The sequence below is a fragment of the Xiphias gladius genome, chromosome 3 (assembly GCF_016859285.1).
Source record: "Xiphias gladius isolate SHS-SW01 ecotype Sanya breed wild chromosome 3, ASM1685928v1, whole genome shotgun sequence".
Lineage (NCBI taxonomy): Eukaryota > Metazoa > Chordata > Actinopteri > Istiophoriformes > Xiphiidae > Xiphias > Xiphias gladius.
Genome location: NC_053402.1, coordinates 12819370 through 12831985, shown reverse-complemented (window position 1 = coordinate 12831985; position 12616 = coordinate 12819370). Strand labels below are relative to the sequence as shown.

General features: G+C 43.2%; 1 protein-coding gene across 1 annotated transcript; it reads left to right on the top strand.

The window, feature by feature from the left end:
• Window positions 1-3210: 3210 nt before the first annotated feature.
• Window positions 3211-12581, top strand: nptx2a (neuronal pentraxin 2a). The gene is made up of 5 exons (XM_040123685.1): window positions 3211-3660; window positions 5400-5646; window positions 8289-8533; window positions 11499-11678; window positions 12289-12581. The coding sequence occupies exons 1-5, from the start codon at window positions 3211-3213 to the stop codon at window positions 12514-12516; spliced, it is 1350 nt and encodes a 449-aa protein (XP_039979619.1). The 3' UTR covers window positions 12517-12581.
• The last annotated feature ends 35 nt before the right edge of the window (window positions 12582-12616 follow it).

The window sequence follows — 12616 nt, the reverse complement described above, 5'->3', positions numbered from 1 at the left end:
ATTCCGGTCATTTTAAAGCTGCAGTTTGTGGTGTTGTTGCACTCTATTGCGTTATATTGAGGAGTTTTTAATATTTTGGCTCACAGTACAATGCTGTCCGATAAAATAGCACCGCACTGAACATCCTCAAAACACACCACAGAATCGAGTGGCCACTTAAGCAGTTTTACTTCTGAAATAGTCTCAACAAAAACCCAAACATTTTACGAAAGGTAGTATCTATGTAATTGTTGTATTGGATTCCATTACAGCATGCAGCAGTGTTTATATTTCACTGGATAGTCAGTGTAAATCAGTGACTGTGTTTGGATGAACAAAAATTCTGATTACCTCCGGTAAAGTGCTAAGCAAGGCAACCTAGTTCTGAAATGTATTCATTTAGATGGGAAACTCAACTTGGGATAAGAGTTCAATCCCTGCTGACTTCTTAACCCTCGCTTGAAGGCGCTTTTAAAAAGTAAAGTTACTTCACCCCAGCGCTCACCAGTTGCAACATGAAAGGGAAATAACTTTATCCCATCAACTTTGAAGTGAAAGTTGTCATCTCTCCTCAGTCTTCAGCCCACTTCACCTCTGCCAGCTCCGCGCTCTCCGAGATGGGGGGGTCAGGGAGGAGATAAGGTTGCCATGGTGATTGTCTGCCCCCCCTCCCCAACCCTAGATCACCTAGCTCCCGGGCCCTGCGAACAGATAAGGGATGACGGCTAAGAGTTAAGAGAGCGTCCCCACATGAGTTATCGCTGTCCCACTCCATCAGATTTTAAGGGAAACGCCTTGAGGAAATACAGATTGATTGAAAAAGATGCCTCGGTGCTTGATAACATCCGTGCCGAGCGTGATTCCTAATCTGAGCTGAGCCATCGTCTGGCTTTGAAGTTTTTCATATTCTACGATTCTTAGCAGGTATCTGACGGATGCCAGCTCCCTTGTCTTAGTTTGACAAAACATGAAGGGAGCTCCAAACAAAACCTGCTGTGATACTCTTCACCGTCTGTCATTGTGAAAGAGGTTAATGGCTTTATCTGCGACAAACAAGCATTTGCCTGCAGATTTCTAAATATATAGAAACAATAACATCAAATCGTGTAGCACATGCATAGCACTGCTGTGTACTTGGCTGCAGAAAGAATGTTCTCTTTTCTCTCAATAGTGTTCTCTCACTTTGGGTTATTTTGAGAAGAGATCCCATGCTGAAAAGGTTTTGAGATGGATTTCTTCGAAGGTTTGACATGTTTCCACATGAAATAATATCTTGTGGTGAGATTTATGTCAGGAGGGATTGGATTTGAATATTAGAAGATGTCTCTTACATAGTCTGAAGTTTGTACATGACGTGTTTCCCTCTTTGGATAGGCATGGCATTTTTTCACTTGTTGTTCATGTAAAACTGTTATCTAATGGTTATAGAATAACATCCTACCAGCCAGATTAAAGCAAACACCAAGGATTATTTTTAGTACTATTTGGCCCAGATCGCTAATATTATATTTGCCACAAACACACACAAACGGAACCAAAATTATACATGAACAAGATTTCCAGTAAACCTTTCCTGTCTTTATAATCAGCAATGAACAGAGTGGCCATTTTAAATAGAATATTTACAGCAGCGTTGCGTCCTCACATCTGCACCATAATGTGCCCTTTTAGTTTATAGCCTGACAGAATGAAAATCTGGAATTGACTGGGTTGACAAGAGGGCTTAAAAAAAATAAAAAATAAAAAATAAATAAAAGGCACTATCATTTTAATGGGAGGAATGGGCCAAACAAAGTCCTCAACAATGCAGAGTGCACTGACCGCAGAATAATTACTTAAGAGTAAAATGTTCTTTTCTGCTTTATTTTCTTTATAAGCATGAAATGTTAATAGCAAACGAGGGCTACCCCGGGACTTTATTCAGTGTGACCCTGGTGCCATTAAGCCATCATATTTTCATAGCAGGACTTGGGTTTATTTAATTTCAATACATTAGTCCTCACAGCAATTTGGCTCAAAGTCATGTTTTATCAGCGAGGAGGCACAAATATATTTCCGGAGTCGAGTGTAAAATTTCACCAATGCCACAAAACATGCTGTGCAGAAAACTGAACTCTGTTTCTTATGCATAGATCTGAGTGATGAGAAAAGGCGATGGGAACTGGTTTTAATTCAACTCACACCATTTGAACTGTGGGTTTAAAGTGGATTTGCTAATCCTCAAAGTTTGATTTTAGGCCAGATGTGCCCTCTTGGAAGACATTAGTTCAAACCAATTCAGACACCGTGGATCACGGAGGGTGTTTTACTATCTCCCCAGTGCATAATCCAGTCAGGTGTCAGGTTATCAAGCATAACCCACAAAATATCGTTCGGTTAAACGGCTGGTTGCATGGTTCATTCTCACTCTCTTCGGAGAAGACCCTGAGGGGGGGGGGGGCTGCAGATCTCCACCACACGCATCAAAACGGGCGACGGGTGGAAAAAAACAACCCTGTGGAGTCCCCGCTCGTCGTGTGTCCTTGCTGGGCATTTTTTGACAATCCGTAAACCCCCGCGCACATGAAACGGGCCCGGCAAAGTCAGCGAGACAAGCCCGTAGCGTGGCTCGGGGTCCGCCGGGATTCAGCGATGACGTCGGGCGAAGCCGAATAACCGGAGCCCGCGGATGACGAGCGGAAGCGCCAGTGCGCACCCCCCCCCCGCAATAATCCGTCTGAGCAGCGTCGCTGTCTTTTCAGCACCATTCACTGACAATCCGACCAGGCGGGGAGGCAAGACGGGGCGAAACTGAGTTCTCTGCAGCCTACTGTGGATTTGTTTTTTTCCGCCCCCTCAAGATAACAAATGAACTTTTTTGTCTTTCCCCCCCCCCCACAGGGAAGGAGATAACAAATCCTGATTTTAAGCCACCTGCTGAAAGTAAGAATTTAGATTTTAGATTAGATTTTTTTTTTTTTTTTTTTTCAAGCACGACCGACAACGTGGTTGGATGTATGATATTATAATTTCTCATTGCGGATTCTCATTAGGTTTTTCCACTATAAACTTAGTTTAATCCTTCTATTACACTTCGGAAGTCCAACGAAACGCCCGCAACCACTTGAATGAATGAGTTGCTGTTGAGAGAAGTTCATTTCATCGTCTGACGGGAGACTTCGAACGTTAGGTCGGTAATTTAGGAGCAGTTTCGTTTGCTTTAATACGTGGGATTTGTGTATCTGGTCAGGGATGCTGACTTTAGTGGTTGGACTGCTGTACCTGGTCAGTGGACACGCCGTGCGAGCCCAGGATGCTACAGGTAGCCGCTTCGTTTGTAACGCCATCCCCCCGGGCGCAGAGCCAGGTTGCGGGTACGTTTCGTCGGGGAACCGTGTCCAGAGCAGCAGCCCCGTGGAGGACGAGCTGCGGAACACGATCATTCAACTCCGGGAGACCACCCTGCAGCAGAAGGAGACCATCATGAGCCAGCAGGGAACCATCAAGGAGCTCAACTCCAAGCTGGCGCGCTGCGAGGCGGCAGCCGACGTGTCGCCGCAGGGCAAGTCCCGGGGTCAGGGCTCCAGGCGGAAGGAGTACGGCAAGAACACCATGGGGGATCTGCCCCGCGACCCCAGCGAGACCATAGACCAGCTTGGCAAGACCATGCAGAGTCTCAAGGGTCGGCTGGAGAACTTGGAGGTAGGATGGCACAACCATGCAGCTCCTGCGTAAACGTACCAAAAAACACTTTTTCTTTTATTTTCCAGCCAAAGGAAAATGTTAAAATTGCCCATCAGTGTAGACAATCGCATCATACTTCCCATGCATCTCAGCAATGTCTTTCAACCCTTTCAACCCCGTAACATGCCTCACTGTGGAGCCTTGCATACACGTCTGATAACAGAACATTCCGACACCTGTCAGGGGACCTCAAAGGGTCACGTAATAGGCAGGTCACATCAATACGGCTTTAAACCGTTAAAATATAACTCGGATGGTGAAACCCGCTGTGCAAGAGTCATCAATATGAAACGAGCAACAAAAAATCTTGTCAAAGGTGTAATCATGCATGTGGTGCAGGGATTTGCAATGCATCGTTGAATTATTTATGAGTACTGTATGTGTGTCTTCCACATAACGTTTTATTTGCAGTCATGTGACTAATTATTCACGGCAGCTGATGAAATCCTTTCCCGGCAGATTTCATCTGAACCAGAGCACTGAAAATTTTAATTGAATCGAATGCTTAATGGTTTAGTTGATCATAGTCCTGTTGACCCAAGAGCTCTCCATCGCAACCAGCCCGTCCTCTAGAATCAGCAGACCTCATTTCTTGCTGCCTGTATTATTTCCATGTGACTCAGAGATCACATTCAATTGATATTGAGGTCACCTATAGTGAAGTGCTTTACATAGAGTAGAAGGTTGATATAAGCCCTGGTTTGATCTCTTATGTAATTCTTCACCATCTGACAGCCCTGATACCATAACGATCACAATCAGGGTATTTGTATTGTTGTCTCTGATATTTAAATACAAGGTTATTTGTATATACAGTATGCTGCATTGCCGATCCATCCATCTCTCGATTCCCTTCCCCCCTCTAGCTCCCCCTCTCTCCTTGATTGAAAGCTTTAATACCTTGATCAAATCAAGAATATACTGCAGCTGTGCCGGATACCTATTATATTGCATTTTAATCACCTATCTATTGATCGGCATCTGCTTAACATAACGATTATTGCAAGTCTGTTGTTGCTGACGGCATATGGCTCCCAGGAGCAGGACCTCTCTCACTAATCAAAGCCATCTGCATATGACAACAATTGCATTTTGGCCTTCGGTGGCAGCTTATCAGGAAGTCTCTCACTCTAGCCATTCAGATGGTTCCACTGTGTCAGGAAAGATTAATTAAACATTGTGCCTGTGTCACAAAGTGTCTGAATCCCAAAGTGGAGCAGACAGCTGGGAAACATTGACAGAGCTTTAGAAATATGCACCCGAGGGCATTTTGCAATATCTCTGTGTGCCACCTATATGCATGGGCCTGTGCAGTTTTTGTCCCCCTTTTTCAAAAACCATCTGCGATCACGCCTGGTTTGAACTCTGGGTGATGACATACATGGCGCCTACCTTTAATACCCGGCCCAGCCATGGGTGTTTGGCAGGTCACCAATCAACATCTGCAACAGGGACACACTGGCTTCATTTCGATATTGCTGTATCAAAAACAAAGGTGCTAAAGGGATATCAGACCGAAAAGATATATAAGATCAGTCATCTACTGCAAATCTAGGTCTTTCTGAAGACTGAATGGCTGTTGGATTAACTGGATTAAATGTCCGTGTCATTATTCGTACGTGTCACTGCCCTTTGCTATCTATCTATCTATCCTCTTTTCTGCTGTCTCCTGCAATCCTTTCCTCTCTGCCTCCCAGCAGCAGAGTTTGCGTCTCCCCAGCACAAATGTGTCGGCTGGAGGTGTCTCTGCCCTGACTCCCTTGCCACCAGAGCTGCGGGAGCTGCTGCGGCAGCGTCTGGGGGCGCTGGAGACCCAGCTCCTTCGGAAGGTGGCTGAGCTGGAGGAGGAGAAGAGCCAGCTCTACAATGAAACAGCGGCCCACCGCCAGCGTACCGAGAGCGCTCTCAATTCCCTCCTGGAGAGGATCACTGAGCTTGAGAAAAGTAAGTGATACAATGGGTGCTGTGAAATGTTGGCTGGATTTAATGCCAGGGTTTTTTTTTTTTGGTTTTTTTGTCTGCCAGATTTAGCACTAATTAGTCAATCCCTATGAAAATATCTGATGATGCAAGTAAAAACACAACATCGTTTCTCGAAGCAACTCCTGGTCCTGAAAATAAGGCTTGGAAAGCAACACTGAATGTTTAATTAGCTTAAGAGATATTGGAGAGATGTCCACACTCCAGGATATCACTTTGATGTTAGATGTCAAATTGACACAAAATATCCCAAAGGCAAATTATTTCAGAAGATTATCTCACCACTCAATGGACATTTCCTGTAGGCTCATGTCCCCTGAGGCTCAGCTAATACAAGTTACAATACAAGAAACCATATTTAGATGATTAGATGTATAGGAGATGAGAACAATAACACAACCACCTATACATTATATTGAATCAGTACAATAGCTCCTCAATAAATACTACCTTTGTGAGCCTTATTAAGTTCAATTTATGTCAAGATGGTGCCAGAGAGGTGTTGATTCCATGCTACAATGTCTTTTTTTGGCCGGAGTTTGTGCTGTTGTTTTGTCAGCTGGAAATGTGACAATTTTTCCAACAGTGATAGCCCTACAATGAATTTGTAACATGCCCTGGTTGTCTCCATGCTCTGGGCTTACAGTAAAGTATGCTGGGATGGAGTCCAGCACCTCATGATCCTGTTATGTTTGAGCTTGAGTTTGTGGACAAACAGTATGACCAAGGAGCTCAGAGTTAGTGGCAGGTTATACTTGAAAGACATTTTTTAAATTTACATTATATTCTTTCTTTCTCTTCTTTTGTATTGAGCTGTGGGTCAAAGTGGCTTGACTGGCTCTGCATAAAAGCCCCCTGGAGCTAACGTGAGCCTATGTTGTAAACCTTTAAATGTTGCAGATGCACCATATACTGAGAGAAATGGTGGAAGCCCCGAATACTCAGCTCAACACAGATAAAACTGGTTCGATCACATTAACATATGCACCATGTTTCTTTGGTGAAAAGCCACTGCAGAGTAGTACGTGCGCGGTTTTTGCAACTCCTCTCTCCTGTTTTATTTTCATTTTCTCCTCAGACTTGCAGCAAGCTTCCCTCTCTGTCTGTCTTTCTGTCTTGATCATGCACGATCTAGCATCCAGGTTTATTCAGCTCCTTGTCCATTTCTTTATTTTGGTTTTTTTAAACATTAAAAATCTTGTAATCTTTCTTTATCTGACCAACAACCACGCCATTTATGAAATGTGATGCCTTCGGCCACAACTGACTCAGTATAAAATCCTGAGTGAACTAAAGCAGCAATGAAAAAGCGAGATAATAACAATCAGTTCTGTCTTCTGGCATTCCGTGACAGTATATGGCATATGGTTTTTTTCCTCTGACAGACTGGTTGGTAGAATGACTTGTACTAGCCAATTCTGTCTGCTAGAGCTTGTGTTCATATACTACTAAACTATTTTCCCAATTACGTTGTGGTGGCAACATAACCGCTGGCTGGATTATGTTCAGGGGCAAACAAAATTTTTTCTCGAATGAACTAAGTGCTTCATTTATTAATGGCAACGGAGTCACCACGCGTTGGTTGGTGGGCGTTCAAGGCGCATAACTGCCACACCAGAGACCGGGATTTGAATCCACAGTCCAGTCTGTGGTTAGACTTAGGCAACAAAAGCACTTTGGTTAAGGTTAGGGAAAGATTGTGGTAATTGTTAAATGTAAATAAACACGTTGAATCTTAAGTCACTGTGAATTTTTTCAATATTTAACCCGACTGCGATCTTTCACCTAACCTTAACTAGGCGCTGTGAGTGCCTAAACATAACCATTAAAAAGTTTAATAATGCTGTAGTCACTGCAAGTAGATATTGTAAAGCAAAATACGATATTTTCACGGAAAACAAATAGTGTGTCTATGAACATTTTATGGATATCTTCTTTATCAACATATTTGCAACTTGCCAAATAAATAAATTAACATTTCCTCATTACGTTAATAGAAAACGTCATTTAAAATGTAAAAGCTGTTGCAAATCTGTTGTATATAAACTTAATTTCTAGGACAGCATTGCACTAGCCCACAACTAAGCAAGACTGCACTTAGCTACAGTGGTACTACACATCTTAGTTTAGCATGTTAGCATGCTAACTTTTGTAATTAGTCGTAAACATGAACTACAGCTCACCAAACCAAAGTACTGAACAAATTAAAAGTAGATGTTGAGATATATAAGTCTGCACCAAAGTGGTGGACAGACAAAATTTGCCAGCCTTGGAGCTGCTAGCATGGCTAAAAATGAACCTGTTCTCTCCCTGATGTGATGTTGCATGGCTGATGTGTGAAGTGGATGGTCAACCATCACAGTCATTACCAGCATGCCTACTTATTCAGTATGCCCAGTACAAGTGATCCTCACCTTCATCCATGCCCTCCTCCTCTTCACCTCAAATTTGATGCTAAGACTATCCTAACATTGCTGCTACCATCCTCAGACACTTTGCCTTCATCATCATTATCAGAGGAAGATGAAGACTTTCTTGATTGAAACAAGTCATAAAAAAGTGCATCAAAGAAAATATAACCATGTGTAATCATTATCGTTTAACAGGTAATAATGCCTTCAAGTCGCCTGAGGATTTCAAGGTGTCCCTCCCTCTTCGTACTAACTACCTGTATGGCCGCATCAAGAAAAGCCTCCCAGAAATGTACGCCTTCACCGTGTGCATGTGGCTCAAGTCCAGTGCCAGTCCCGGCATAGGCACCCCGTTCTCTTATGGAGTGCCAGGCCAGGCCAACGAGATAGTCCTCATTGAATGGGGGAACAACCCCATCGAGCTACTGGTTAATGATAAGGTAGGTCCATACTGAGAAACTGGTGCCTTGCTTAACAATTCCAGTAACTCTGATTATTTCCTTCTCTCCAGGTTTTCTGACGAGGGCAGACGTATTTGAGTCAGGGACTCAGAATCATTTATTATTTGCCTGGCAACGCTGCTGGCTGTAATGATGGCAGTAAATGTAGATGAGCACTGACGCTAATTAAATGCAAAGAATGCATGAATATGATCATGTTAGCTCGCTCTGTGTTGAGAAACAAGCAGATGGTTACCGTATGTACACGTTACCACAATAATGATACAGCTGAGAGGAGATTCACTGACCATCAGCTCTGAATATTTAATTTTGCGCCTTATAAACATTTAATATCATTGACCCACATTCTGCACACAACCAAGAATAGCAGAAATTCATTAGAGAACCTATGCTGCCATGTGTGCTCATTTGAAGACCTCATCTTTTTTTACTTTCTGTAGACACAATATTGTAGCTAAGCAGTCACATGCTGTGAGTTTTGAGTCAGCTATGGGGATTTTCAATTAACACAACAGAAAACAAAGTGGTAGAAACATACATGAATATTTTACAGCATTTTGTCTTAAAAGGAAAAGAATTATAATAGTTTTGTCGATGTGAGCTGTACGATGTAATAACAGATTTTCTTGTTTCCTGGTGGCACAGCAGCTTCTCCAACAGTGTAATATTGGATTTGGGGGAATTTCGGGGGAAATGTTCCCGCAGCATGGAGAGTTTTGTTTTTTCTGAGGGGGGGGGGGGGGGTTGTGTCACTGTCATGTTTACGCTGGCCGTTATTGGCACAGGCAGGTATCCTCACAGATTTCCCCTTCACCATGCATTATATATGTGTTCAAGTCAGACAGATGAGAGAAAGATGGTGGGAGAAATGGATGAATGCATGAGAGAAAAAGAGAAAATATATAGGTAATAGAAAAGCTGCAGAGCTTTGGAGGTGATGGAGAGCTGAGAAGAGAGAGAGGGGAGACAGTGAAAGATCAGAAGGTGCCAGAAAAAATGAAGTCATAATGTACTGGAAACTGAGAAAGAAAGCAACAGAGCAAAAGAGCAAGATGGAGGAGAGTGAGATAAGACAAGTGAACAGCAGCACATCCATGTGTTGAACTTGTTCACAGTGATAACAGGGTCCACTGGGGCACATATTTCATGCTGTTCATTTGGCTGCATACAGAGCGAAGCAGAAAGCTGCCTCGACAGTATTAAAAAGTGCAACGTTGTCTGTATTTTGCATTTGTGGTTGGTGGTGCAGAGAGGGATTTTTTATTGTTGTAAAGCAACATCTTCATCAGGATATTCTGTCTCTTTTTTCAGGAAAATTGTCGCATCTCATGAGGTTTCTCTCAAACATTCAAAGCAAGTTCAGTAAAACATGCTTATGGCATCTCAATTTTCCATTCAAATGTGACTGCCAGGAGCTTAATCTGTAGTGGATTCAGATGGCCTTGTACAACATTAACACAGAGTTCTTTTGGCAAGTGTGTATGTGTAATCTGAAGCTCCAAGTTTAATAAATCTGGTGTTTTTTGGAATTGCTAATTCCAAATTTTAGAAAAACGTCAAGCAATTCTATTCAAAAATATTCCAGGTTTATTCCAAATACCAATCAAAATTCGTATGGTCTAATTCATCCATGTGAGCTCATTTTTGCAACTCTCCATTGACATTCAATACTTTTATCACTCTTGGTTGAAAGCAGGACCTTTAGTGGCTTTTTCTCTTCTTACGTGACCTTCTGAAAACATTTGACACTTATCTGCAGAACCTTATCTCCAGCCTTTTTGAGGTAGAGAACAAAATGTCATCTGAACCACAAGTTAAATACATCATGGGCTTTTTTCCACAGCAGACATTTTGACATGTCACAGCAGGAGAAGCATAGATGTAGCTACCGACACCTTTATTCCTTTTAGGTATCAGTTCCAGGGCACTGGTATTGGAAATGTTGGCCTAATGGGACATAGAACAAAGGTAAACCTGTGCTTTTCTTCCATTGACAAAGCAAAATGTCTGCACTGAAAAAAAAAAAAGCATAGAGGAAATAATTTTCTACAATGTAATAACTGTGAAACTGTACTTTTTATGTTTTGTGAATGAGATGATTTGTATTCATTTAAATGAGTGAGTCATGAATTCATAGTTTTGTCTGCCCTGTGGATATTGAGTTTTAACATAAAGCTCTTTGTGTACAAATTATCACGGCTATCATATCTTAAGTGCTGCAGAATGTTTGTAAAGGATTTATTTTTCATTTTAAGTTCCTAAATCTTTAAGCAGTCAATGAAGCTCAGGCTACTCCAGCTCAGAGAGACTTTGTAATAATACTGCCAGCATTCCCTGTAGTCCCAGTGCTGTAAAGATGCCACCAGGCGTCCTTAACCAGGTCAATTGCTTTTGTAATTGCAAGTAACTTGAATTTTATTATCAGTGATTCTTCCCTTATTTTCAGCTTTATCTGTAGCTGGAGCTGTATCTGCAACAAGATATGATTGTGAAGTAATTCTGTAGGCTCATAGGAAAAATGCTAATGAGTTACACGCTCATAATCTCATGCTCTGCACTGTATCCTCAGAGGACCATGATGTCATCGGTGGGTAAAATAACCGGTTGTTTTTCTTTGATCTATGAACAAAGCACAAAAGCAGAAGAGGACACTGTTTTGCTATTAGCAACGCAACTGCTTTGAAGGATGTGTTCTCCCTTGATGTCACCTGGGTAATCTAAATTTTATGTGTCACACCGGCTCATCTGGAGAATTCTTTGCAGAGGGTTGTCTCTTTGAAGTCCTAAGACTTCTAATTGCTGTCCATGTTTCTAATGTGCTCTAATGTTTCAAACCTCTCTTGACGCATGTCATCTCTTGACCCCCCCCACCCCGGTTCCTTCCACTTTGACTTACCCTCCCTGCCCTTATATCACTCATCCTTTGCCCTTCCCACCCAACCAGGTGGCCCAGCTCCCCCTGTCAGTGAGTGACGGGCGCTGGCATCACATCTGCATCACCTGGACAACCAGAGACGGTTTCTGGGAGGCGTACCAGGATGGCGAGCGTCTAGGCACCGGGGACAACTTGGCCCCCTGGCACCCAATTAAACCTGGAGGGGTGATCATCCTGGGCCAGGAGCAGGTGAGAGCAGTAGAGACGCTCAGGTGGTAGAGAACGGGTGTGTGTGCCTGTGTGAGTGTGTGTGTGTGTTTTTCCTGGAGTCAGTAAGATCCCTCCCCCTGTGTATTCGGCCCTGAGCTCAATGTCAGAGGCACAGAGGAGGGAGCAGGAGAGAGGAGGCAGAGAGACTCTTCTCACGCTATCGTGGCCCCTTCAGTATTACGTCATCCATCTACCTCTAAACTGCACCATTATGCCCTTGGGAGCTGTGTTAGCGGGTTATTCTAGCAGTTAGCTCCATAACCGCTCCACGTATATATTTAAGAAATGTACAGTGACATATGAATAATCTCCCCAGAGAGCCCTTTACTCAATCTGCATTAGTTTGGAGCCTGAGGAGGGCTGTGCTGCTTTATGTTTCAGTCACACACAAAAGGTGAGATTGCTGAAGATAGCACGACACTTGGAGGACACCTCCAAGTTAAAGCGGCAGTTCACTGACAGTTATCCAGCGTCGTTTGGCTGTTTGATGAAAATCAAACAGAACTGATTCATTTTAAACAGATTCTGTTTGCATGTCCCCGAGAAGTAAACTTGCACCGTAAACTTTCATCTCTCTTCCTATATGAAGGATGTCGTCGGAGGCCGTTTTGACGCCACCCAGGCCTTCGTGGGCGAGCTGAGCCAGTTCAACATGTGGGACAGAGTACTGCGACCTGTGGACATCATGGGTCTGGCCAACTGCTCAGCTTACATGCCGGGCAACGTGGTTCCTTGGATTGATGCTAACGTGGAAGTGTTTGGCGGTGCAAGTAAAGCTGCCCTGGAGATCTGCGAAGATCGGGCTTTTGATTCCTAAAGGATCTACTGTACGGAATCCAGTACGGCCACTGGGATTGAGAGGCTAAGTATTCCGACTGTGTGATGCCTCTGTCAAATCCCAGAGGTAGGGGTATCAG

Excerpts from the sequence above, each read along its gene's own strand:
- nptx2a (XM_040123685.1), top strand. The coding sequence starts at position 3,211 with ATGCTGACTTTAGTGGTTGGACTGCTGTACCTGGTCAGTGGACACGCC. Across the intron at positions 3,661-5,399 it reads GTCGGCTGGAGAACTTGGAG|CAGCAGAGTTTGCGTCTCCC; the intron begins GTAGGATGGCAC and ends TCTGCCTCCCAG. Across the intron at positions 5,647-8,288 it reads GATCACTGAGCTTGAGAAAA|GTAATAATGCCTTCAAGTCG; the intron begins GTAAGTGATACA and ends ATCGTTTAACAG.